Below are 27,135 nucleotides of genomic sequence, written 5' to 3'. Positions count from 1 at the left end.
AGCGCTGTGTGGCTAACACCAAAAGACAAGCGTGGGAACTGACTCCTGAAATTTGTTACAGGAACATGAAAAATGGCAAGAAGAACCAAAGTGACAAATTCCTACAGTACACCACATTTTTTATTTCCTGAAGATGGAAGGTGCCACCACATGACATTTATCTTTGAGGGGATTGAACAAAACGTCATCTCAGTTACCAGTTTAAAGAGACATTGCTTTAAAAACATAAAAGTAGTCAAGGATGGTGGTTAACATCTGTAATCCAAGCACCTGGGAGGCTGAGGCAAGATGATTTCAAGTTTAGGGCCAGCTTGGGCTACATAACATGACCCTGCTTCAAAAAAAAAATATAGTTCTCACAGTCCACAAGTTATAGTATAAATCCTATGGATTACATCACAGATTAAATTTTCTTTCAACCTTTTTTAAATGCTCTTTTGGGCTGGGAGTGAAGCTCAGAGGCTTCTGAGTCACCTACATATTAATCCCTGAATTTTGTTTTGTTTTGTTTTGTTTTTTGAAGACAGGGTTTCTCTGTGTAGCTTTGTGCCTTTCGTGGAACTCACTGTCTAGCCCAGGCTGGCCTTGAACTCACAGAGATCCGCCTGCCTCTGCCTCCCAAGTGCTGGGATTAAAAGCATGCGCACCACCACCTGACTAATCCCTGAATTTCACTGTGGTTATCCTACAATTTTTAGACACTTTTGACTATTTCTTATTTTTAGTTCTGCCATCTAAAGTTACTGCTACTAACAGTAGAGTAGGCCTGTTACACTACTCATCTCTGTATATGTGAACACAAAAGTAAAGATCAGGCCAGGCGGTGGTGTCACATGCCTTTGATCCCAGCACTCGGGAGGCAGAGCCAGGTGTGAGTTCGAGGCCAGTCTGGTCTACAGAGCGAGATCCAGATCAGACACCAAAACTACACAGAGAAACCCTGTCTCGAAAAACAAAACAAAACAACAACAACAAAAGTGAAGATCAAATTCAGTTTTGGTGTGTAATGCAGGTTCTGACTTCAAATTCTGGCTTTATTATTCAATTGCTATGTAACTAAAGGTTCACATATATAACTACTCTATGCCTCAGTTCCTACATCTGCAAAATAGGAAGATCAACAGTATTTACTTGAAACCATGTAATAAGCATACTACTACTGGGGCACTTAATATTTAATAGCTATTATTACTGTTCTGATGACAATTTCTATTAGTGGATGGCAACTAAGTATTTAAGTTGAAACTATTTACCCATACCAAAATATCAATCATGAGGCCCATGAGATGGTATTTGCCATCAAGCCTGGGACCCACATGGTAGAAGGAACCAATTCCTGGCAATCCTCTGACCTCCACATGCATGCCATAAAGCTCCTCCCCTACACAAATGAGTAAATGGCACTTATACATCTTTAAAGCCACGCCTACTAGAATACTATGATTTATTTTATAGGATAATGGGATTGAGTCCAGGGCCTTGTACATACTTTGCCATTAAGATACACTCCCCAGATCCCAGAATATTAAAAATATAAGTAAGCCAGGATATTACTCCCTGGGAATCCCTCCCACTCCTGGGAGTTCTTATTTTTCCTTAGACTGTAGATTGATTGGTAAATCTGTAGTCACTCTGCTAAATGCATGCATGTGTTAAACACTCCAAATAGAGTGAATTCAAGGCCAGATTGCACAACTTAGACCCTGTTTAAAAATAAAAAATAAAAAAAGTACTCGGTGTGGTGGTGCACACCTTTGATACCAACACAAGCCAGGCAGATCTGTTCTGTCTAGGCTAGCACGATCTATATAGCAAATCAGAGTTTAGCCAGGACTACCTAGTGAGACTCTCTCAAACAAACAAGAAAGCGGACAAATAAACGCCATCCATCTGTATTACACACAGGTACTGTACGATCACCTGTTTTTTCCATAAACATTTATCCTCATGCAAGTTACGCCTCAGTCCTTTCCATCTCAGTTGATACTGAAATGCCAACAGAGAAATCAAATACAATACAGTGCTGTGTGATGAACAGTGCCACTGGGCTGGGGATCGCACTGGACCCTCTCTTCTTAGATTCAATTTATTTCTTCCAGCTTCAGGCTGTAAATGCTCATTTGCAAGGCAGTTTGGAAGGCTGTCCTTCCTACTGGTAATATTAAATGCTCCTATTGTTAGGTTCACGCTTTGAACATGTAGCTGCCACATCCCCCTTGTGGTCATAAAGAATATTTTTGAGGGACCCGAAGAAACCCTAAGAAAAGTCAGTTACATAAATATGCTCATAAAACTGTGGTTACCTTTCAGGTAAAACCATTTGGGCTAAGGGTATAGCTCAGTTGGTAGAGTTTTTATTTAGCATGCACAAAATCTTGGGCTCAATACTTCAAATAAGTATGGTGAATCTGAGGGCAGTCTGGGATATAACCTAGATAAAATATGTAACATTTAACTCTAGGGCTCTTGCTCAAGCTTTTAAGTGTATGGAACAAGAAAAAAAGCAAATGTTTAGCTTTGTTGTTGCTTCCGGGCTTTTGGAGACAAAGTCTTGCTATATAGTCCTTCTCATTCTGGAACTCACTGTATAGACCTGGCTGGCCTCTAACTATTGGCCCTGCAGGGCAAACTTTATTATTTTTTAAGATTTATTTATGTATATGGGTGCTTTTGTCTGCATGTACATCTGCACACCAGAAGGTAGCATTGGAATTCATGAAACTACAGTTGTTCTTTACCACGAGCCATCTCTCCAGCCCATAACTTTTTATTAAAACAGGATCTTGCTAAGTAACCCAGGCTGGCCTTGAACTCCTGCTTCAGTTTCAAAGACAAATGATACCATACCAACTTTCAGAGAATGCAATGACTTCAATTCTTTTCATTTGGCTTACTTACTGCTTGTCATATTCAGTGTAAGATGTAATGGTTTCAACTTCTGTTTCAGTGTTTGGTATCTGTCATTCCTATGTTGTGTGTGTGTGTGTGTGTGTGTGTGTGTGTGTGTGTGTGTGTGTGTGTGTGTATGTGTGTGTGTTTTGAGACAGGGTTTCTCTGTTGTAGCCCTGACTGTCCTGGAACTCACTCTGTAGACCAGGCTGGCCTCAAAATCAGAAATCTGCCTGCCTCTGCCTCCCAAGTGTTTTGATTAAAAGCATGTGCCACCACCACCACCACCAACACCACCAACACCACCACCACCACCACCACCCTGTTCCTCTTTAAGTTTTTATATCAGGAAATTATTGCAGGACCAGGGGGTAACTTTGATCTACTTGGCAAAATAATTTCTGAGGGAGTTTAAGTGTTAGATCTACTAATAAGGATATAATGACAGTGTAATTTTACAAAGAAGGGTGAGAAGCTCCTTTTGATTTGAGACAGTCTTCTCCTGTTTAGCCTGGTACTAGAAATACAGCCCAGGCTGGCCTTGAATTTACAATGCTGGTCCTGCTTCAGTCTCCTGAGTGCTGGGATGAAGTGTGTGCCACCACCCCTGATTATTGAGTGATGAAGATTGAACCCACAACTTTCGTACATTCTAGGCAAGCACTCTACCAACCAATCCTTTTACTTGAGATAGGGTCTTACTATGTATCAGTGTTAGACTCAGATCCTACTTTAGCCTCCAACTGCTGGGATAGATTACAAGCTTGTATCACTACACCAGGCCTTTAAAGAAACTGCATTATCTATGACTGATTGTTATGTTTGACCTTTTCAATTTTCAGATTTTGAAACAGGGCCACAGTCTCATATAGTCATCAAGCTGGCTTCCAACTCATTATGTAGCCAAAGAAGACCTTTGAACTCCTGATTCTCAGGCTTCTATCTCCTCTCAAGTGCTGGAGGCTTATACCACCATGCCCAGATATTTTCTTACCTTCACTTTCATCCTTTTCATAATGTAAACTGTATTTCCTTTACCTCCTAATTTATCCACACTTTCCTCACAATTTGTCATATTGATGACCGCAAAGAAAAGTATCGGCTCAGGACCCCAAGACCAAGTTCTCAGCACATAGATTTGCCTCAGAGGGACAGGGTAGGGAATAAGAGACAACACAGGAGATAGAGGAGGGGAAGGGGAAGGGAAGGAGGGAAAGGGAGCAGGTATATTTGTCCCGGAGGGACAAAGGACTGCCTCTGGATAAGAGGAAACAGGCGTGGCACATAGGAAAATGGCAGATTATAAAGGGACAAGGGGAAACCCCATGTTAGGATGAGGTGTTTAGTTTTAATTGGACATGTTAATTAGGTGAGCCAAAGGGGGATTTTGTTTGCTGGACTTTAGTACTGTACTAGGTGAACCTTGGTAGCCTTGGGGTGGGGGTGGGAGGATGTTTGGCCAAATAATGGAATAGAACTTGGGGGCTAGATTCAGGAATGTAATCTAACGGGTTTTAACAAGGCAGAGGGACTTGGGGAGAAGGGCAAGGCCTGCCAGAGCCATGCCTACCACAGTCAAGCTGGCCGGAGTCCCTTCAAAGACCACTTTTACTTTTTTTTTTTTTTTTTTTTTTGAGACAGTCTCATGTAGCTTTTGCTGGCCTGGAACTTGTGATGAAGTCAAGGATGACTTTACCTTCCTACTTTCATTTCCCAAATGCTGGAATTACAGGCGTGTGTAAGCACTTCCCACCCAACTGTTTTCTATTGACTTCAAACTGCTTACCTCCAAAACCAAGTTCAACTTCACTGTCTTTAAATCATTGAACTGTTTTTACCGCCACTGAGAAAACTTGACGCGAGATTTGTTTAATTCTTTCCCCTTAAAAGTCTCTATCTGGCTAGATATACCTGATATCTGTAATCAAGGTATCTGGGAGGGTCAGGCAGTATAACTTTGAGGACAACTAAGGATACAAAGTACATGGTTTAGGGTTGGGTGGGGTGACGCAAGCCTTTAATTCCAGCACACAGGAGGTAGAGACTAGATCTCTGCAAGTTCAAGGCCAGCAAGTCTATATAGCGAGTTCGGGGCAGCCAGGGCCACATAGAGAAACCTGTCCTTCCCCCACGCCCTTCCACTGTGGACCCCGTCTGAAAGTCACACGGTGGTAACTGACACCAGGACACTTGGCAACCTGAGCGAGGTTTAAGAAGGCACAGGGACACCTGTGGCCCAGCAAACCCGGGGGGCGAAAGAGCAGCAGCTCACGTAGTTTTCTCCTCATCGTCCCCAAGACAGCCTTAAGTGATCCAAAGCTGCGTGAAGCAGATGCTGCCCTGGAGGCTGGAAACCCGACCCTGCTGCCGCCACGTGCCGCAGAAATTCGTTCAAGGGTGCCCATATCCGCGTGAGCATACGTCACGAGAACAAAGGTGCCCTTAACAAAGCCCCAGGACAAGATGGCGTCCGCGGCAAGAGGAGGCCCGAGGAGAAACTTCCAGGCGCGCGAGCTCGCGCCCCCGGGGACTCTCGGGCCAACTCGCGTGCACCGGAGCATCCAACAAAAGCTACGGTTACGTCCCTAACCCGTTTCCTCCACGCCCCTCACGCATGCGCTCCAGGGCCTCGGCCGGGCGCCAAGGACGCAGGCGCAGGAGGCTCCACCTTCTGCGCAACTGACGCAAGGCGACTGTAATCTTTCCGTAACTTATCCCGTGTGACCTTGAGTCTTTCCTGCCGCGAAGGACCGGGGCTGTCTGAAGCATTGCCTGTGTGTTCCTCTTCTCCGCCTCCCTTCCCTCTGCTCCCACAGCCGCGGAAGCCGTGAGAAGAGGACAGGGCTTTTCAACCATCGTGCGGATGGGCGTGCTCGCGGCGGGCTCCGGTCCCGGGAGCCGCGGTCCGGCAGTCTCCGGTCAGGCGACAACGCTGGGCGCCTCAGCGGAAGAGCGGGCCTCCGTGCTGCAGCGGCCAACCCCCGCCCCCCACCCCACGTGGTTGGAGGCTTCCAGAAGCGTCGCCGCCGCCGTGCCGCGCAGCTCCGGGCCTGTCGGGTGTCTGGTCTCTGCCCTCGTACTCCCGCCGTCCCGCCGCCATGCTAAGCGCCAGCAGAGCCGCGGCCGCGCGTCTCGTGGGCACCGCAGCCTCCCGGAGTCCCGCGGCCGCCCGTCACCAGGTGAGGAACTGCCATGCCTTCCGGAAGGGGCTCGGGGCCCGGACTTGAGTGAGGCAGGCCTTGCCCTTCGGGGTCAGACTCTAGGAGAAATCGGGAGCGACGCAAGGTAACGGCCCTTCGGTGGTCCGTGCTGCCGGCCCTGGTGAGGGCTTTTTCACCCCGGGCTCTGCTGAGTCACAAGGCCTGGCGTTCTGGAGTCTTTACCCCACGAATACACGAGGTAGCGGTCCTCCTGACCCAGCATGTGGCGCAGTGGATGGAGTCGGTCGGAAGGCAGAACTACACGCTGGGGTCTGTTTCCTTAAGAGCCGAAGGACAGTTCCAACTTTCTCTTTTTTATTTTTTTATTTTTGGAGGCAGGGTGTCTTTGGAGCCTGGCTGCCTGGGAACTGACTCCATAGACTTCACAGAGACCCGCCCGCCCGTCTCTGCCTCCCGAGTGCTGAGACTGAAGGTGTGCACCACCACGCCTGGCTCCAACCTTACTTTTTTTTTTTTTTGGATGCCTTCGATTTACTTGTGGATTGTAATAGAACAGGAAAAGGATTTCAGGTCTTGATCTGAAATAAGGAAAAGTACGTCTTTGGAGGATGAGACCTGTAGCTCTCCCAAGTAGTTGTTTGGCAGGGGTAGTGCAGGTGTCTCCAGTACCTTGGAGTGCACACGTAATCAGGGGCACAGGCTGTGAGTTTATTGTGAGACAGGGTCTCACTGGGTAGCCTTGGTTGACCTGGAACTTATCTAGGCCAGGCCTGCCTCTGGCTTTCAAGTGTTGGAATTAAGGTGTTTGCCACCAGGCCCCCGAAACTGTAAAAATAATTTTGAATTTCTTGAATAGCAGCTCCTTAATCAGGTCTTCTCCAGCAGTTGACCCCCCCACCCCAGGGGCGGAGGCGCATCCCTAGCTTCCAGGTTGTCATGACTTTGAGGGCCACTTAATATATATATGGTTCCTTGTTGGTAAAGGCCAGAGTTGCTTGTAAGCATTCCACACTTAGCTTGTCACAGCAAATATTGGTACAAGATCAATAGTGTCAAAGTTGAAAAGTCTCTATTGCAATGTAATTTTTTTTTTTATTTTAGGGTTTTTTGAAACAGGGTTTCAATGTAGCTCTGGCTGTCCTGGGACTCTGGCCTTAAACTTACAGATCTGCCCCTCCTCTGCCTCCTGGGTGCTGGGATTAAAGGCATGCGCCACCACCTCCTCCTGGCTGTGTGGTTTTTTTTGTTTTTGTTTTTGGTAATTTAAGACAATTTTATGTTTGTCTATCTGGAAAACTTGGAGATATGTGGTAGGTATATAGCTATATACCTATATATATATTACATACTAAGGTTTCCTCGTTGTGTGCTTTATACAGGCTACTGCTTAATCCTAAAGCTTGCATGTGTTTGTCAGAGTAATAATTGGAAAAAGCCCAAGTTTACTTGTGTAGTTGATGGCTGATGCAATTTTTTCCCCCTTCAGGATGGCTGGAATGGCCTTAGTCATGAAGCTTTTAGATTTGTTTCAAGAAGGGATTATGCGTAAGTATAACTTTAGTTTCTTTGAGAGAAAACATATTAATTGAACCCCAGGCTGTGATCTGTACATTTTGTTAATAAGTTTCTCTATATAACTTTATTTGTATTTGTAGTTTATGAAATGTACCACTTAAAAATTTTTTATTTTATGTGCATTGATGTTTTGCCAACATGTATAAGGGTGCCAGGTCCCCTGGAACTGGAGTTATAGACAATTGTGGAGCTGCGGTGTGGGTGCTGGGAATTGAACCCAGGTCCTCTGGAAGAGTAGCCAGTGCTCTTAACATCTGAGCCATCTCTCCAGCCCCTGAAATGTGCCATCGTTAACACCACCAACATAAAACAAAGTTCTTCCTCTTATGTTGGAGACTATTGTTAAGATAACTGTGGTATTTTGAATTTCTTACAGATCAGAGGCAATTAAGGGTGCCGTTGTTGGTATTGACTTGGGTACTACCAACTCCTGTGTGGCAGTTATGGAGGGCAAACAAGCAAAGGTGAGTCTGGAAAAACCTGGAAGCCTGGGGTCATTAGGTATCCAGTCTGGCATTATCTGCTTAGGAATGCTGAATTTGAGCCAGGCATGGCAGTACACATGTTTAGGCAGGGGGAATCTCTGAGTTTGGGGCCAGCCTGGGCTATACAGAGAACCCTGATCTGAAAAAGCGTCCCCCCCCCAAAAAAAAAAAGAGGATGCTTAATCGAGTTTTGTGCTGGTTTTTATCTTCAGACACTGTATATCCTAGGCTGGCCTCAAATGTAGATTATTCAGTGCTAACATTAGTTGTTAGCTGCTACTCCAGACATCTAATTTACACTTTAAAGTTGCTCTTATTTATTTATTTTAGGCTTAGGAATTAACCTTTGGATATTGACAATTGAATGACTACAACTTTCCAGAATAGGATGTAAATGTGTTCCTAGAGGTGGAGGTGATAGTGCCATCAGAGGACTTGAAGTGGCTTGCTGTTTGGATTCAAGCGAGGCTTAAGGTGTCTGTGTTAAGTGGAGGTTGTTGGAGACCCCGCAGGACACACAGACCTTTTCCTTTGAGCTGTCAAGACTTAGAGCACCTGGAATTCTACAGTTGTGTCTGCTCATTCTTGGTCCTTCGTGCGTCCTCTTTTCCTATGCCCTCGTCTGAAACAGTTTGGGCTATTTAGAGGAGTCTGACTTGTTTGGTTCTAAAAGAGAAGCCCTTCCTTAGTCCTGATTTATGCTGCTTATTCTCCTTCCCCTGTTTTCTGAAACTTCAGCTTCCATATACATTTAACAAGATTAGGCATATTCAAGGTGGTATGGCCATAGACTTCTGTACATTTGAATTGATATTGTGTAGCAATCCCAGCAGTAAAACATGCCAGTTTAGGCCGGGTGGTGGTGGCGCACGCCTTTAATCCCAGCACTTGGGAGGCAGAGCCAGGCGGATCTCTGTGAGTTCGAGGCCAGCCTGGGCTACCAAGTGAGTTCCAGGAAAGGTGCAAAGCTACACAGAGAAACCCTGTCTCGAAAAACCAAAAAAAAAAAAAAAAAAAAAAAAAGCCAGTTTAGTGTGTTGTCCTTTCAGCATTTGTTTTATGATTTGAGTTGTGATCCTATCTTAAGTCACTGCTGTGAAGATGCCCGTGATGACTAGTCTCTCAATCATTATCTTTGGGAATTTTAGGTCCTGGAGAATGCCGAAGGTGCCAGAACTACCCCTTCTGTTGTTGCCTTTACAGCAGATGGAGAACGACTTGTTGGCATGCCAGCAAAGCGACAGGCTGTCACAAACCCAAACAATACATTTTATGCTACTAAGCGTCTAATCGGACGTCGCTATGATGACCCTGAAGTACAGAAAGACACGTGAGTAATAAGAAAAACAACAGAATGCTTTGATCGAGGTCCTGTGAACACCTTAGTCACCTTTTCATTATTATTCTGGGAAAAATTTGCATCTTCACCAGAAGATTAAACAGTTTTTAAAAGCCCATTTGTGCTTTCACACATTAGGTTAAGATGCATTAAGGTTTGTAAGACATTCCTGAACGATGTTTGTCGTCATCAGTCATGTAAGGCTGGTAATGGCATATTTTATATTGTGCATCCTTAAGTTATTTACATGTGTATATGCACAGTCCTTTGCTTTCTATTATTATTATTATTATTACTACTACTATTTGTGACAGGGTTTCTCTGTGAGCCTTGGCTATCCTGGAACTCAGCCTGTAGACCTGGCTGTCCTTGACCTCAGAGATCCGCCTGCCTCTGCCTCCTGAGTGCTGGGATTAAAGGCGTGCACCACCACTGCTTGGCTAAGCTTTTATTTATTAACATTTTGTTTGTGATGTGTTCATCCTCCCTCACATGAGTGGAGGTGGAGGTCAGAGTACACCTTGCAGGATTCTGTTCTTTTCTTCTACCATGTAGGTCCTGGGCGTTGAAGAGCAGGTCATTAGGCTTGGCAATATGAGCCTTTACTTGCTGAGACATCTCACTGGCCCAGTTTGTTTGTTTGGGTGTTTTTTTGTTTTTTTTTTTTTTGGTCTGTTTGTTTGGTTTTTTATCTTATTTGATTTATTTATTTTTCGTTTTTGGAGACAGGGTTTCTCTATAGTTCTGGCTGTCCTGGAACTAACTCTGTAGCCCAGGCTGGCCATAAACTCACAGAGATTCACCTGCTTCTGCCTTCTGAATGCTGGGATTAAAGGTGTGCCCCACCAATCCTGGCTGTGTACAGATTTTTAATGTGAACATGCTTTCTTTTTGTGTGTCATGCATGTGAGTACTTTGTCATTTTCAAGCAGAACTGCCAAGACAATTTTGGAAACAATAACAAAAATCATCAGGCTCATATTTTTACATGATAGTAATTAAAAAGATTTTTTAATAAAAAGGTCTCTAGAAATTATCATTTGTTGGCCATCTTTTTTTTTTTTTAATAATTTGAAATGGGTAGATATATGATGGCCTTGCTGTTTTAAGTCTCACTGCCAGTCAAGTCTTCTCTTCTCACCCCCTCTGGGGTTTATCTTTGTATCCCTGGTCATCCCTGGAACTCTCACTCTGTAGACCAGGGTGGCCTCAAACTCAGAAATTGCTTGCCTCTGCCTCATGAAAGTCGTGCGACACCACCGCCCAGCCAGTTTTCTTATACAGTTCTTTTTGTCTTTCAGTAAGAATGTTCCCTTTAAAATTGTTCGTGCCTCTAATGGTGATGCCTGGGTTGAGGCTCATGGAAAACTCTATTCCCCAAGTCAGATTGGAGCGTTTGTGTTGATGAAGATGAAAGAGACTGCAGGTGAGTAGATGTAGTTCATTCTGGGAAACTGGAAGTATGGTGTTCCTGTGAGTTTATAGATTCATGTGCTGTAACTTATGGGGTCGGAAGCTCTGCACAGAAAGGTTAGGAAATGGCAGAGCTTTGGGACTTTTAATCTGCACTTAATCTGCAGATTGAGTTTAATTTCCCTAATGGTGCCTGCTGTCCCTTTTTCAGTAGGGGGCAGTGTAGTATTTGCTAAAGTACAGAAAGCTGCTACATGTTAAACTTCAGTCTAAAGGTCATTTGATGTTGATAAATCTTGACTGAAATGCTAAAGGTAATTTGGAATTTCCAGTCTATCCCACCTCTGCTGCTGAGTTACACAAAAATACTTCCTAGATCTCCAAACATGTGGGAATGGGTTGCTGGTGACCGCATCCCAGGCTGCCTTGAGCGTCTGATACTACAGTTGCAGCCTCTGAAATGCTGACAGTGGTTAGGGTGATTTGTTTTTGAGACTAAATTTCATACTGTAGTCTAGGCTGTCTTTGCACTAATTTTGTAGCCAAGGCTGGCCTCAAACTTGTGGTGGTCTTCCTACCTCAGCTTTCCCAGTGCCAACATTATAGGCTTGAGCTGTGTAATCCATGACAGCCTTGAACTCGTCTTCCTCCTGCTGCCTCTGGTGCCAGATTACAGGGGTACAATACAGTGCTCAGTGTTTTCTTCATGGTCTGTCTCCATGTTAGGCTACAAAGGAGGTAAATGGACTCCACAAAAGGATGAGAGATGGAATATTAGGCTTCATTGGTAATTTTGATGCTTATTTTTTTCTGACATAGTGCCACAATTGAATTTTATTTCATTCTTTTTCAGAAAATTACTTGGGTCACACAGCAAAAAATGCTGTGATCACTGTCCCTGCTTATTTCAATGACTCACAGCGACAGGTAAAGTTAATTATACCTCTTTTTTGCCTGGGGGGGAAAAAGGTGCCAAAGTTAGAGAATGGAAAGATACATTTATTTCTACTTTCTCTAGGCCACTAAAGATGCTGGCCAGATATCTGGGCTAAATGTGCTTCGAGTGATTAATGAACCTACAGCTGCTGCTCTGGCCTATGGTCTGGACAAGTCTGAAGATAAAGTGTAAGTTAATAAAATAAATATTCTTACCTGAATTACGGGTTTTTATGTAATTTTACTACATTTTTTTTTTTTTTTTTTTTTCCCCGAGACAGGGTTTTTCTGTGTAGCTTTGCGCCTTTCCTGGAATTCGCTTTGGAGACCAGGCTGGCTTCGAACTCACAGAGATCCACCTGCCTCTGCCTCCCGAGTGCTGGGATTAAAGGCGTGCGCCACCACCGCCCGGCTTTACTACATTTTTAAAGTTTGTGTGGGTTCAATGTGCCATGCCATGCATGTGGATGCCAGAAGATAAAATGTGTGAGCTGGCTTTTGCCTTTTTCCAAAATGAGTCTTGGGTCAGACTTGGCAGCAAGTGCCCTCACCCTTTCTAAAGATTCCTTTTTTGTTTTGTTTTGTTGTGGTTTTTTTTTTTTTTTCAGAGACAAGCTTTCTCTGTAGTTTTGGTGCCTGTCCTGGATCTTGCTCTGTAGACTAGGCTGGCCTTGAACTCACAGAGATCCGCCTGCCTCTGCCTCCCGAGTGCTGGGTTAAAGGCGTGCGCCACTACTACCAGGCTAAAAAACTTCTCTTATTTTCAATTGCAAATGTGTTTCTGTGGGTCTATACATGTTATTGCACACACCTTCAGAGATGTCAGATTCTTGGAGCTTAAATTACAGGAATTAAATTACCTGATGTTGGTACTGGTAATCAAACTGGTCCTCTGGAAGAGCAATTTGTGTTTTTAACTGCTGAGCTCACTCCAACCCATCTCCTCGTGTGCGGTGGGGCATGTTCCTAACACAGTGTGCATATGGAGGTCAGAGGACAACTGGGAGGGAGGAATTCTCTCCTTCATGTAGGTTCCTGGGATTGAATCAGGCTTGGAGCCAAGCATCTTTACCTGCTAAAAAGACATCTTGCCAGCCTTTGTGCTATAAAGTTTTGTTGTTGTTGTTGTTTTTCAAGATAGGGTTTTGCTGGTATCCCTGCCTGTCCTGGAACTCTGTACACCAGGCTGGAACTCTGTACACCAGGCTAGCCCTGAACTCAGATCCTCCTGCCTCTGCCTCCTGAGTGCTGGGATCAAGGCTGTGTGATACCACCACTAAGCTTGTGCTGTGTGTTAACCTGAACTGTGAACCAAGTTATAAAAGCTATAAGATTTATCCTATATTATTTCCATTTCATAGAAATGCATTAAAAATGTACTTCTTTATTCTCTCCAAATTTGTGTGTATGGTCTGTGTTTTTCATTCTTTCAAGACCATTTTACTGTTGGGACCCTTGACAATTTTAATTTTGTTGTTATGGGTGTTGATAAATACTTCGGAATCATGGTTTGTATGCTGTTAATTTTAGTCGTTTCTTTGTTACCAATGCATATGTTAATAGACATGTCATTTAGGGTTGCTAGATTTCAAAATTATTAAATATTTCTAAATTAATCTTTGGTTATTTAATTCATTCCTTTGTAATAGGTTTTGTTTCTTAAGGCTTTAAAAATTTACTTGTTTGGCTTTTCTTTCCTTTCTAGCATTGCTGTGTATGATTTAGGTGGTGGGACCTTTGACATTTCTATCCTGGAAATTCAGAAAGGAGTATTTGAGGTGAAATCCACCAATGGGGACACTTTCTTAGGAGGTGAAGACTTTGACCAAGCGTTGTTACGTCACATTGTCAAGGAGTTCAAGAGAGAGGTTAGTTACCATTGTGGTTAATGTGTAGGCTTTTGTGGGGGAGGTTCAGAATTTTTTGTTCAGATTGTTCTTTTGCTTTCTGAATAGTTTTTTTGCACTAAGGTAACTAATTACATTCATGTTCATGGGTAAACTGAACCATTTTAGTTACATATAGCGCCCTAGATTGGGAACAAAAGAAGTATATTGGTTACAGTATTGGAGAAGAATTTTAGGAACTCTGAATTAAGAGACCTTGAGCTTGGAAGAGTTGATGGGAGTTCAGTCTACTGGTGATAGATCAGAAAACTTATTCATAATAGGTTATTTTTCAGGTGGTAATTTGTGAGTGTGGGTGTTCGGTTTTTCAAGATAGGGTTTCTCTGTGTAGTCTAGGCTGTCCTGGAACTCTACACCAGGCTGAACTAGAATTCACAGACATCCACCTGCCTCTGCCTTGAAAGTGCTAGGATTAAAGGAGTGTACTACCTCCCCCCAATTCTATCCCCTAGCCCATAAAGCCTCACGATTTGTGTTCCTTTTTATTATAAAGGGATGGTCCCTTCATAAGCAAACAGAGTATCTTCTGTATCATTGCCATTTCTCTATTAATTGTCTCATGAATCCTATTTTGTAGACAGGGGTTGATTTGACCAAAGACAACATGGCACTTCAGAGGGTTCGGGAAGCTGCTGAGAAGGCTAAGTGTGAACTCTCCTCATCTGTGCAGGTGAGACATGGACAAATCCGAACAGTTTTGGTGGATATTTTTAGCCTAAGCTTATTTGAATAGTATATTCTAATTTACCTAATGTCAGTGTAGCCTCTGTACAGTTTTCTGTTTGCTAAAAATCTTGAGCCAGAGAACAATGTGATGATCATTTCTTTTTAATGAACGAGGTAGATTTTTATGCATGTGGATCTTTTCCTGCATGTATATCTGTAGTATGTGTGTGCTTGGTTCCTGCAGAGGCTATAACAGGGTGTTAGATCTCTGGAACTGCCATGTTGATTTTGGGGATTGAACCTAGGTTCTCTGGAAGAGCAGCCAGTGCTCTTAACCAAAGTCATCTCTCTAGCCCTGAGAAAAGCATTTTTTTAATTTAATGTGCATTGGTGTTTTGGCCTGCATTCATGTCTGTATGCGGGTGTCAGATCCCCTGGGACTAGAGTTACAGACAGTTGTGAGCTGCCATGTGGGTACTGGGAATTGAACCTGGGTCCTCTGGAAGAACAGCAAGTGCTCAACCGCTGAGCTATCTCTCCAGCCCCTGAGCTAAACATTTTTAATAAGAGCTTATAGTTCTGATTTGAACAAAATTGGATATTTTAAGTTAGAACTGGGGATTTTCTTTTTATTTTTTTTATTTTTTGGACTTTACTGTATAGCCCTGTCCCCTCAGACTCAGAGTTCTGCCTGTCTCTACCTCCTTAGTGCTGGGATTAAAGGCATGCATCACCACATCCAATAAGATGAGGATTTATAGAACAGGAGATGATAGCTCGGTGGTAGAGGACTTAGCTAACATGTATAAAGTCTTTGGAGTTACATCCTCACGATGAAAAAAGGAAAGCCTGGTATAGTTGAGGCTAGAGTATTACCAGAGCAAGCCTGGGGTCCATAGTGGGTTCTAGCCAGCTTGTGCTATGTGGTATGACTTTGTCTCAAAAAAAGGAAAAAATGGGGCTAGTGATTGAACCCAGGGTCTCAGCATTTGCTAGGCCCATGCTCTATATCCCCCCACCCTCAAAGCATTGATTAAAAATCCATGGTGATGTCCCTAATCCCAGGAATTAGGCAAGGAAGGTCCTGGATTTGAATTTGCCTGAGTGATAATAGATCTCATCATCCCTCCAAAAAAGGCAAGGCATTAATAAAAACAGTGTGGTGAATTAGAATTATTAACTTGAAAAATTAATGTTTTAACATGAACGTACTACATTGTGAATTATATGAATTGCTGGTTCTCTGTCATTTGATAAATTGGATCACCATTTTAGAAAGTGAGCTGTAAAAAAAATCTGCCTCTCGTGTGAAGGCAAGTTTCCCTTTGAAGGACAGGTTTGCTCCACCTCTGAGTTCCGTGCTTGTTGACCTCAGTTCTGAGAGGTGAAGCTTCCCTATCTTAACCACCAAGTAGACTAGTGTAAAAATCTAGGTTGCAGGCTCACCAGGGTAGAACTTGAATGGTCTAGTCCTGTGACTGCTTTAGGTTGTTAGATTACCAGAAGGAGGTTATGGTAGCTGTTGGGTAAGTGGTTGTTGCTGACTAACTTGTTGAACCTGAATGCTGTATACATTTTTTGAGTTTGCCCTAGCTCCCAAACCGTCACTGTTGTAAGTGGCTGTGAGTAGTTCCAAAGTTGCACATAATCGTCATGGATATTGATATCATTTTCCCTGCTGAGTGACAACTTGTATGACTTAATAAATAGCTTTTAGGGTTGTGGTTTAGAGGATGTGAAATTGCCAGTAAAGAGAAATATATAAATCTTAGAATTTGATACTGGGAGAAGATGTTGGTTACTTTTATGCAGCTGTATCTTACTGAGGGATATTTTGTAGACTTTAGCACTTTAGCAAAGTATATTTAGCAAAGTCAGTGTACACCTGTGACTGTAAATCTGTAAAGTTTAGGAGCATCTCAGCAGACTTAATAGTTTACTTTGGAAGATGAATATTAACATCAGCCAGGCTGTGGTGACACATGCCTTTAGTCCTAGTGCTTGGAAGGCAGAGGCAGGCAGATGGCTGAGTTCAAAGCCAAGTTTGGTCTACAGAAGGTATTATTATTATTATTATTATTATTATTATTATTATTATTATTATTATTAATTTTATGTGTATGGGTGTTTTACCTGCTTTCATGTATGTCTGTGCTACATGGCATGCCTGGTGCCTGCAGAGGTCAGAAGAGGGAGTCAGAGCTACGACTAGAGTTATAGGTGGTTGTGAACTGTCATGTGGGTGCTGGGAATTAAACTCTGTGGTCTTCTGCAAATGTAGCCAGTGTTTGTTTTGTTTTCTTTGTGTCGCCCTGGCTGGCCTAGAACTTGCTCTGTAGACCAGGCCAGACTCGAATTCTCATCAGAGATCCACCTGCTTCTGCCTTCCAAGTGCTGGGATCAAAGGCGTGCACAGTTACCACCTGGTGATACAGAACATTTTTATTTATGCACATGGAATTTTTTTTCTTTTTTTTTTTTTTTTTTTTTTTTGGTTTTTTTTCGAGACAGGGTTTCTCTGTGTAGCTTTGCGCCTTTCCTGGAACTCGCAACTCGCTTTGGAGACCAGGCTGGCCTCGAACTCACAGAGATCCGCCTGGCTCTGCCTCCCGAGTGCTGGGATTAAAGGCGTGCGCCACCACCGCCCGGCTTCTTTTCTTTTTTTTAATGTATAGGGAGAGGTGGTTGCAAGTACCAATGGAAGCTAGAACAGAGTATCAGATTCCCCAAAACTGGAAGTATGAGCAGTTAGCTACCCCGCATAGGTGCTAGGAATTCAACTCAAGTCCTCTGCCAAAACAGCAAGCACTCTTAACTACTATGTGCAGACATGGGATAATTTTTAAAACTCAGTGTGAAAGACAATCCCCCACACAGTATGGACCTCTTTTATCTTTTTCTTTCTTGCTTGCTTTTTTTTTGTTCTCTCTCTCTCTCTCTCTCTCTCTCTCTCTCTCTCTCTCTCTCTCTCTCTTTCTCTCTGTGTGTGTGTGTGTTTGTGTTTGGCTTCTCTGTGTAACGGCTCTGGCTGTCCTGGAACTCACTCTGTTGACCAGGCTTGCCTCGAACTCACAGAGATCCCGCCTGCCTCTGCCTCCTGGGTGCTGCGATTAAAGGTGTGTGTCACCACCTCCCAGCCACAGTGTGTTTCTTAAAGATCTTTTTTGCCACGACACATCTGTCAAATGATAATTTCTTAAGCTTGTCTGCCCCAGTTTTCATTATTAATATGTAGAGACCCCCCCCCCCAATTAAAGTACATTTCAGTATATTTCCCCTGCATCTTAGGAATTCAATGAGGCTGACTCTGTGCTCTCTACATCTTATCCTAGGGTATGGTCTTGACCTTAATTGGAGTATTAAAGATTAGTCTCCCTACTGACTTGTAGTTCAATATTTTCTGTGTAGACTGACATCAACTTGCCGTATCTTACAATGGATGCTTCTGGACCCAAGCATTTGAATATGAAGCTGACTCGAGCTCAGTTTGAAGGCATTGTCACAGATCTAATCAAGAGGACTATTGCTCCATGCCAGAAAGCTATGCAGGATGCAGAAGTCAGCAAGAGTGACATAGGAGAAGTGATTCTGGTTGGTGGCATGACGAGGATGCCCAAGGTATGTTACTCATGGTATTCCTTATGGGGAAAAAAAGAAAAAATCAGTACATAATGCATTCTTGGCAGATAGTTTATGTTGTGTATGGACATGAATATGATCCATTCTACCTGGTTACTTGAAAGGGGATGAGACTAACCTCATCAGAAAGTGCTTTTAGTTGGGTTTAGTGGCTCACTCCTGTATGTAATCTCAGCACCTAACCTAAGAGGTAGGAGGATGGTGTTGTTCCAGGCAAGACTCAGCTAGAGTGACACTCTGTCCCACCAAGAAACCTTTTTCGTTTTGTGGGGGTTTTGGGGTTTTTTGTTGTTGTTGTTTGTTTGTTTTGAGACAGGGTTTCTCTGTGTAGCTTTGGAGCCATTCCTGAACTACTCACTCTGTAGCCCAGGCTGGCCTCGAACTCAAAGAGATCACCTGCCTCTGCCTCCTGAGTGCTGGGATTAAAGGTGTGCACCACTACTGCCCGGCTAGTTTATTTTAATTAAAAGATGCAAGAATAGCAGGGAGAATCTTAAACCCAGTCTTGCTTATAAAGCTAATGTTGTCAAGCCTTGATGATGGTCATTCTTTAGATGTTTTGGACGCATCTTCCTAGCATAGTACTTGGGGCCACTTGCATTTCTTCAACAATGGTTTGTGTGATGATGCATTGTGAACACATCATTCTGAAAACATGTAGAGAAGTAGTGACTGAGCACAGACCGTTGAAGGGGCAGTTGCTCCTTGGTAGCTGGATAGAATTATCTTGGGCCCAAGTTAATGATGTGGTTACTGCTTTTGGTGGTGGTTGGTGGGTGGTTTTGTTTCTCTGTTGAAATGCTGGGATATTGGAATATGGGTACAGAATAAATTTAGACCTAGGACTCTGGTCTGGAGGATACATTGATATTAACAAATTATCCCAAGATGTTGTGTACTTGTGTTAGCTCTAAAACATAGATCAAAAACTATCCCTCAGATCAGCCACAGAATCGATATTACTACTTCCTTCAAATTAGTCTTCAATTAATTATCTGGAATATGTAGACTATTTTATTTTTTTTTGTTTTTTGAGATAGGGTTTCTCTGTGAAACAGTCCTGGCTGTCCTGGAACTCATTTTTTAGACCAGGCTGGCCTCAAATTCACAGAGATCTGCCTTAGACTGTATTTTATAATCCCTTGCCTTGTGCCTTCTGTTTCAAATGATTAATGTCCTCTGGGAAGCCAGATAATTGACGCAAACGCTTCTCTAAGTGGACAGTGAGTGAGATGCTCCGAAGTTGTCAAACATGAACAAGAAGTCCACATTCTTGGATCTGAGTCCATCTGATTGTGATCTGGCTGGCATCTTAGTGCTCTGTCTCACTCCAGCAGTTGCCTCAGGTGTTGGCTAACAAGTTCTTTCTCCTCGGTGTATAGGTTCAGCAGACTGTGCAAGATCTTTTTGGCAGAGCCCCAAGTAAAGCTGTTAATCCTGATGAGGCTGTAGCTATCGGAGCTGCCATTCAGGGAGGTGTGTTGGCTGGTGATGTCACAGATGTGCTACTCCTAGATGTCACTCCCCTCTCTCTGGGTATTGAGACTCTAGGAGGTGTCTTTACCAAACTTATTAATAGGAACACCACCATTCCAACCAAAAAGAGCCAGGTAAGAGCCATCCTTCCTCGTAACAGAAGTTTAAAGTTCTATGAGTGATATGCTTGCAGCCACTTTATGAACTTTTTAAAACTTTGTTTCTAAATCCACACTTGGCTGTGGGTGGCTTGAGAACCCCGTGTTTTGGGGTTTTGTTTTGCTACTGAATTCTCTGTATTTTTCTTCTATTATCAGAAGCAAATTATAAAAAGCCAGGTGGCTAGAGACATGGGACTAGGTAGGCTTGATTTCAGGGTAAGTGATAGGACCTGGATTGTCTATTATTACCAAGTGGGAATATATGGACATGGCATGGTCTTAGATGAAAAATTACTTCTTGTGGATTGGGTCATCCCAACACTGGGGAAGTTGAGGTATGAAAATTGAGTTTGAGAACTGCTTGGACCATGTAGTGTGACCACGTCTCGAAAACTATCAGTGGTATTTGTGCAATGATGTATTTATTTGTCAACACATCATTCTGAAAAAGGCATGTGATGACTTCTTATGACTGAGCACATGATACCTGTCTCTGATCCTGTTTCCCTGGACTAGCAAACCAGTATTTTAAACCCTTGTTTTGATGCCTTAAACTTTAAAGTGTCATCATGTACAACATACTTGTTTAGCTGAAACAAGTGTGCTCTTTTATACTAATCCTATTCCTGCCTTTGTAGAGGTATATACGGCTTTCTTCTGAGAGTAATATATATTAGGAATCATCCAGTATTAGAATGTGAATTTCTCTGGTTACCCATTTCTGTATAATTAGATTAGATTACCAACTAAGGAGGTTTTCTCCCTCCCTAGGTATTTTCTACCGCTGCTGATGGACAAACTCAGGTAGAGATTAAAGTCTGTCAGGGAGAGCGAGAGATGGCTGGAGACAACAAACTTCTAGGACAATTTACTTTGGTAGGTATTTTGAATCTGAATACCATACTTTTTGGTCCTATAGCTTGCAAAGCTGACAGTATTCTAACCTCTCCAAACTGCTGACATACAGGAATACTGGGGTTTTTTGTTTTTGTTTTTTTAAAAAAACTATTTACTAAGTTTTTATCTTATCATATGTGTGTTTTTTGTTTGCGTGTATGTCTGTGCACCAAGTACAGACAGTACCTTCTAAGGCTAGAAGAGGTTGTCAGATCCCCTGGAATTGGACTTACAGACAGTTGGCTGCCATGTGGATGCTGGGAATTCAACTTGGGTCCTCTGGAAGAGCAGCCAGTGCTCTTAACCACTGAGCCATCTCCCCAGCCCATATTGTTGTTATTTTCAAAAGACAGTTTTCATAGAATTATGAAACCCCCACATTCAGTTTTTACCTGAAAGTGCTTTATGCTTTCAATATTTTAAATTTATAAAAGCCATGGAAATGTTCAGATTCATAAGCAATGCTAACTCAGAAATTAGTTGTGGCATGAGTACTCGTTTCAAAAACACTTGATAGCTAATTGTTTTAGGTTAGCACTGCTACAGTGGAGAAGTTTCCTCATTTACTGTCAACTCTAGGCACATACAGCTATTACAGTTAGTTACTCCTTGAAGCCCAGTTGATTTTAGAAAGCGCTAAAACTACATCACCTAAAATCTCAAGTTGTTTGTACATTAAGTGAAGATAGCACTTGTTTTAGGAAGCAAGTGGTTGGTTGTCCTGTTTGGAAATGGGAGCACACAAGCCTCTGAAAGGAGCTCACTCTGGATATTTATTTTAGATTGGAATTCCCCCAGCCCCTCGTGGAGTCCCTCAAATTGAAGTTACATTTGACATTGATGCCAATGGGATTGTACATGTTTCTGCCAAAGATAAAGGAACAGGACGTGAGCAACAGAGTAAGTATTTACCAGCTATATGAATGAGGTATGAGGCTGAGGACTTAGTCTAGGTGTGGAGTCCCTTCTAGTATATGTGATGCCCTGGGTTTAGTTACCATCAAGGAAAACGAAGGTGGCCATTATTGGGAAGTACATACTCTCTGTTTGTATGCCTCTTCTACCCTATTTAGGGAGGTTGCTACCACACTGCCCCTGTTTCCAGGTGTTAGAGCTAGCTGCCTTTGTTTATGTGTATGGGTGTTTTGCTTGCATGTATTTCTTGTACCTCATGCATGTCTGATGCCCTGAGACTGGAATTATGGACAGTTATGATCTGCCATGTGGGTGCTAGGAATCTTGAATCCCAGTCTTCTGCAAGAATAAGTGCTTTTAAGCACTGAGCCATCCCCCTCCAGCCCCTCCTTACTTTTTTTTTTCTTTCTTTTTTTTGGTAAGGATAGCTGCCACTTTTAAACCTTATACTTGGAGAAGTGAATTTCTGGGGTTTTTGTTTGTTTTTGAGACAGGGTCTCACTTTGTATCCCTGGTTGGCCTAGAACTTGCTGCATGACAAGGCTGGCCTCAAACAATGAGATCTGCATGTCCCTTCCAATGCTGGGATAGATCTCTGAATTATATTTTTATAAGTTAACATTAGGAGAGGGCAAACAGGCAAGCCTGACCTTGTGGATTGCTGACCGCTTAATCTTTTTATACGATTTACTTACAAGACAATGATTAACCTTCATAATTTGAATGATTCAGATTAGTTACTTAAATGGTGGGGTTTTTTGGGGGGAGGTTGCAGGGGGAATAACTGGGTCTGGGTCTTATTTTGTAGCCATGGCTGGCCTTAAACTCAGATGCCGGCTTCCTGAGTGTTGGGATTAAAGGTGTGCACCATGCCCAGTGTACTGTTACTTCTCAGTGCAGTAAAGAGAGTTTTCTTTTCATTATCTCCAGTTGTAATCCAGTCTTCTGGTGGACTAAGCAAAGATGATATTGAAAATATGGTTAAAAACGCAGAGAAATATGCTGAGGAAGACCGGAGAAAGAAGGTGATTGTCTCTGCTGAACTTGGTAAAGCTGACAGTAGACCATGGGCAGGTCGCTGATCTTGAGTTTTTCATCTCCTGTTGTTACTTTAATTTATAATTTGTTTAATATGAGATACATACACCATGTAGTCAGGATGACTCCACAACCTTATCGTTTCTCAGCCTCCCTAGGACCTGGGATTAAGGGCACATACTGGGTTTGGATTGTTCTCTTACACTGTCAAAATTCCCGTCACCAAGGCCAAGTCAATGGGGTTAGGGATTTAGCTCAGTGGTAGAGCGCTTGCAAGGCCCTGGGTTTGGTCCTCAGCTCCAAAAAAAACCCAAGTCTACTCTTTCTCGGGTTATCACGAGTGCTTCTGAGAACAGTCATTGTTGTTTTACTGTTCTCTGTGTGGCAAGTAACTTACTGTCTCACTTGCTATAGAAGTTAAGGAAACTTGGTGATTGGAAAGTCAGTTACATTAAACTCATGATTTTTCTAAGGAACGTGTTGAAGCAGTTAATATGGCTGAAGGAATTATTCATGACACAGAAACCAAGATGGAAGAATTCAAGGACCAATTACCTGCTGATGAGGTAAGTTATTTGAAATAATTGAAGAGAATATTCACCAATTCATTGAAGCTGGTTTGATAGTGATTCAGTTTTTTAAAAATATGAATAAAGGGTAGAGGTGGGAGGGCAAAAGTTAAAAAGTTTGAATAGTGAACTACATGTAATGAGACAGAATAGAAAAAGGATTTTTATTTTATTGTTTTGCCTTTTCCAGTGCAACAAGCTAAAGGAAGAGATTTCCAAAATGAGAGAACTCCTTGCTCGAAAGGACAGTGAAACAGGAGAAAACATTAGACAGGCAGCATCTTCACTTCAGCAGGCATCGTTGAAACTCTTTGAGATGGCATATAAAAAGGTACCAGGGATGGAGGGCTATTTTGGTTCACGTTACAGGGAAAGGCAAAGGAATCCCATGGTGTGCAAGGCAGGGGAGATAATGATAAGTACAAGATGAGGTGTGTTGAACAGAGCAGACTGTTAGGCCTGATGTGGTTCTCAAATACCTTCTCAACAGATGGCATCTGAGCGGGAAGGTTCTGGAAGTTCCGGTACCGGGGAACAGAAGGAAGATCAGAAGGAAGAGAAACAGTAATAGTGGCAGCGCATTGTGGAGCCAGAAGTACAACATACCATGAAGCTTGGGAGTAAAGGGACTTCCCGAGCAGAAAAGGGGCAAACTTCAGTCTTTTTACTGTGTTTTTGCAGTATTCTATATATAATTTCCTTAATATATAAGTTTAGTGACAATTAGCTAACTCATTTAATGGGTGATTAACTCAGCAGTAGCAGGTTCATACTGTTCTGTCACTAGCCTGTTATTTTCAGCCGCATGTGAAGGGGTGGGATGGGGCTGTGTACCAATCATTAAGGTATATCTGGTTTGTGCTGAAGTGGCCATGTTTTCAAGGTGTAAAACCCATTTCACATCCAGTGGAGGTAGTCTGTCATGGACCTTGATTGAGACTATATGTAGATCCTTGTTGGCCAAGAGTACTGCTATAAAAATGGCCTATGTGTACATGGGTGGTCACAACTGAGGCCTTTTAAGACTAAGCAACCTGTGCCATGGTTTGTAGGTGCAGAAGCTAGGTCAATGGATAACAGCTGTGTTAGCCATAACTTAGATACAGGAGAGTGAAGTCTCTCGTGGTCCTAAAGCATACGTTTCTAGCTATCCTCTTGGCTGGCCTATGTCTGGCACCTATATCCTTGATGATTGTTCTTTTCATCCATTCTGGATTTTTTTTTTTTAAAAAAAAAATAAAATTCCAACAGCATCTTGATTTCCTTTGTAAATGTCAGTAGCTTCAGGACCATAACTACACTATCAGTTTGCAGGGAGAAATGAAAATGACTTTCTTTTTTTTTTTTGGTTTTTCGAGACAGGGTCTCTCTGTGTAGCTTTGCGCCTTTCCTGGAACTCACTTGGTAGTCCAGGCTGGCCTCGAACTCACAGAGATCCACCTGGCTCTGCCTCCCGAGTGCTGGGATTAAAGGCATGCGCCACCAGCGCCCGGCGAAAATGACTTTCTAACATTGGCTAAAAGTGTGGACACACTGAAGATGTGGAGGGTCTAATACAATATATTGGCATGTATGCTGATGCAGAAGCACACCCAGGGCTACAAAGTGAGACCCTGTCTCAAAGGACTAGCACAAACAAATCTAGTCGTAGTCATCTATCTAGGAAAAATACTGAGCAAGTGCTGTTTGCAGCTTTAACAAAATTGCAGTTGGTTTAAAGGCAACAGTATCATTAGTATTACATCCTCATGTGTGGTTTCTGAGACTTGGAACAGGTGCCCAAAGTTCTTCCTTTCTGCTTTCTCATCCTTGATGTGTTCTCACAGCTCTGTCCTTCTGAAAGATCACTTTGTGTACTTTTTTTGTGTGTGTCTGCAGTTATGTACACAAGTGCTGACCCCATGGAGCTTATAGGCTGCTGAGCCCTAACAGTCGTGCTACAAAGAGCTGTATGTGCTGTTGATCTTTTTCTATATAAACCCCTTTATTTTTTGAGACAGGGTCTATGTAGAGTCCTGAGATTAAAGGCCTGTACCACCAAACCCATCTGCTTTCAAAAACATTTTGAGACAGGGATGAGGATATTAGGGTTTCCAAGACAGAAAAGTACATACAGCTAAGTATGCTATAAGGAATTAACAGAAATCCCACACACAACTCACTGTCATTAAGATGTAGACAAAAAAAAAAAAAAAAAAGGAAAAGGCCGGGCAATGGTGGTGCACACTTTTAATCCCAGCACTCAGGAGGCAGAGGCAGGTGGATCTCTGAGTTTGAGGCCAGCCTGATCTACAGAGCAAGATCCAAGACAGGCACCAAAACTATACAGAGAAATCCTGTCTGGAAAACAAACAAACAAAAAAAAAAGATGTAGACAAAACAGCCAGTGGTGTTTCAGTCCAAGATTGAAAGGTAAATGCCCCAGCTGAAGCAAGGAATTCCAATTTCCATGTTCTGTTGGAGCCCCTTAGGTTGCTGAATGATTCATACCCATGTTGGAATGCAAACTATTTTATTGTAAGGTTCCCCTTTCTAACATGCTTGGTTAGACCCTCTTCCTCTAATCTTTCTAGGCTTGGTTTTATAGCAAGGTAATGCTAAAACTTCAGGTTGTTCAACTCAAACTTTTAGTAAATGTTAGCAAAGTACATACAGATTCATGTACGTTCTAAGCTACCACTTGGATTGTCCTAAGTCTTAAATTAAAAAAAAATTAGTTTTACATTTGTGTCTGTGGGTGTGTACATGCCATAGCACACCTTATGGGAGTTGATTCAACCATGTGGATTTCCAGGGATGGAACTCAGATCATCAGTGTTGGTAGCAAAAACCTTTACCTACTGAATCATCTTGTTGGATTAGTCCAGATTCAATCTTATATCAATTGCTATACTATCTCAGCCTTTTTCCACAGCAGTCAGATGTTACACGAATGCCCCCTGTTCAAAGCTGTTAGAAATGTCTACAGGCTTTACGTAATCTAGCTGCTTTTTTTTTTTTTAAATTCATTTTAGGTTTGTCTTCTGCCCAAATATATGTTTGCACCAGGTAAGTGGCTCTGGTGCTCAGGTCAGGAGTTATCAGATTCCCTGAAACTGGAGTTGTGAAGGTTATGAGCCACCATGTGGATGCTTAAACTGTGACTTTTGTCTTATTTATTTAAGATTGCCATTTTGTTCACTGGCTACTTTTCCAGAGGACCTAGGTTTTGATTGCCAGTGCCCACACTGACACAACCATCCATAACCACAATTCCAGGAGATCAGGCACCCTCTGGCTACCTCAGACACCAGGAATGCATGAGGCTCTTTTAATACATACAGGCAAAAACACATGCACCCAGATTGTAGAGATTAACCCATCTGTGGTAGTGGGTGCAACTATCAAACCCAGAAAGTAAGTTTTGACAGTCTTGGCTTTAGCTCACGCTGGCATCACACTTGGAAAAACAATCTTGCTTAGCCTCCTGGTTGCTAAGGTTATAAGCATGTAATCATCACACCTGCCTGAATTTATTTTGTTGTCTTTAGAGATTGAACCCAGGGCTTCAAACCACTAGAAGTAAATCTCCCAGCACATAAAGGTATTGTGTGTATGTTGCTAAGGATCAAACTCCACTTTGCCTTGGGCACGTTTTATTGACAGCCCAACTAAGACAACAGTTTTTTTGTTGGTATGTGTTTTGTTTGAGGGACAGCTGTGCAGTGAAGGATGGCCTTGAATTTTTGATCTCCCAGCCTCAGCCTCCCAAGGGTTCACCACCTAGTTTATGGGGTGCTAGAGATTGAGCCCAGCCTCGCATACACTTAAAAACAAGCAATTTACCAACACAGAGAGCTACATCCTCAGCCTTTGTGTTTCTTTAGAAGACAGGTAAGAGGGCCATTATTAAAATTCCGGACTACCTGAACTCAAAGGTTTAAGTGGTCTTCCTGCTTCAGCACCCCAAATACATCTCAAGTGCACACAACACATGTTCAGAAAGACCAAAGGGGTTTTTTGTTTATTTTGGTTGCTGTTGTTTGTTTTGTAACCCCTACAACAGGGTTTTCTCTAGCTCTGGCTATCC

General features: G+C 42.7%; 1 protein-coding gene and 2 non-coding genes across 3 annotated transcripts; all 3 read left to right on the top strand.

The window, feature by feature from the left end:
• Nucleotides 1-5,886: 5,886 nt before the first annotated feature.
• Nucleotides 5,887-25,788, top strand: Hspa9 (heat shock protein family A (Hsp70) member 9). The gene is made up of 17 exons (XM_052741868.1): nt 5,887-6,068; nt 7,537-7,595; nt 8,002-8,089; nt 9,259-9,440; nt 10,751-10,875; nt 11,716-11,789; nt 11,881-11,987; nt 13,504-13,666; nt 14,283-14,375; nt 17,780-17,989; nt 19,393-19,620; nt 20,419-20,523; nt 21,327-21,444; nt 22,390-22,484; nt 22,971-23,063; nt 23,257-23,397; nt 23,557-25,788. Exons 1-17 carry the CDS (start codon nt 5,988-5,990, stop codon nt 23,632-23,634), a joined length of 2,040 nt encoding a protein of 679 aa, XP_052597828.1. The 5' UTR covers nt 5,887-5,987; the 3' UTR covers nt 23,635-25,788.
• LOC128113159 (small nucleolar RNA SNORD63) lies at nt 18,629-18,691 on the top strand. The gene has a single exon (XR_008219375.1). It is a non-coding gene; the product is annotated as a small nucleolar RNA SNORD63 (small nucleolar RNA).
• LOC128113157 (small nucleolar RNA SNORD63) lies at nt 20,056-20,128 on the top strand. The gene has a single exon (XR_008219374.1). It is a non-coding gene; the product is annotated as a small nucleolar RNA SNORD63 (small nucleolar RNA).
• Nucleotides 25,789-27,135: the final 1,347 nt, after the last annotated feature.

Source organism: Peromyscus californicus, unplaced genomic scaffold (assembly GCF_007827085.1).
Source record: "Peromyscus californicus insignis strain IS unplaced genomic scaffold, ASM782708v3 Scaffold_17__1_contigs__length_78620276, whole genome shotgun sequence".
Classification (NCBI taxonomy): Eukaryota; Metazoa; Chordata; class Mammalia; order Rodentia; family Cricetidae; genus Peromyscus; species Peromyscus californicus.
This window is presented reverse-complemented; position numbering and strand designations above follow the sequence as displayed.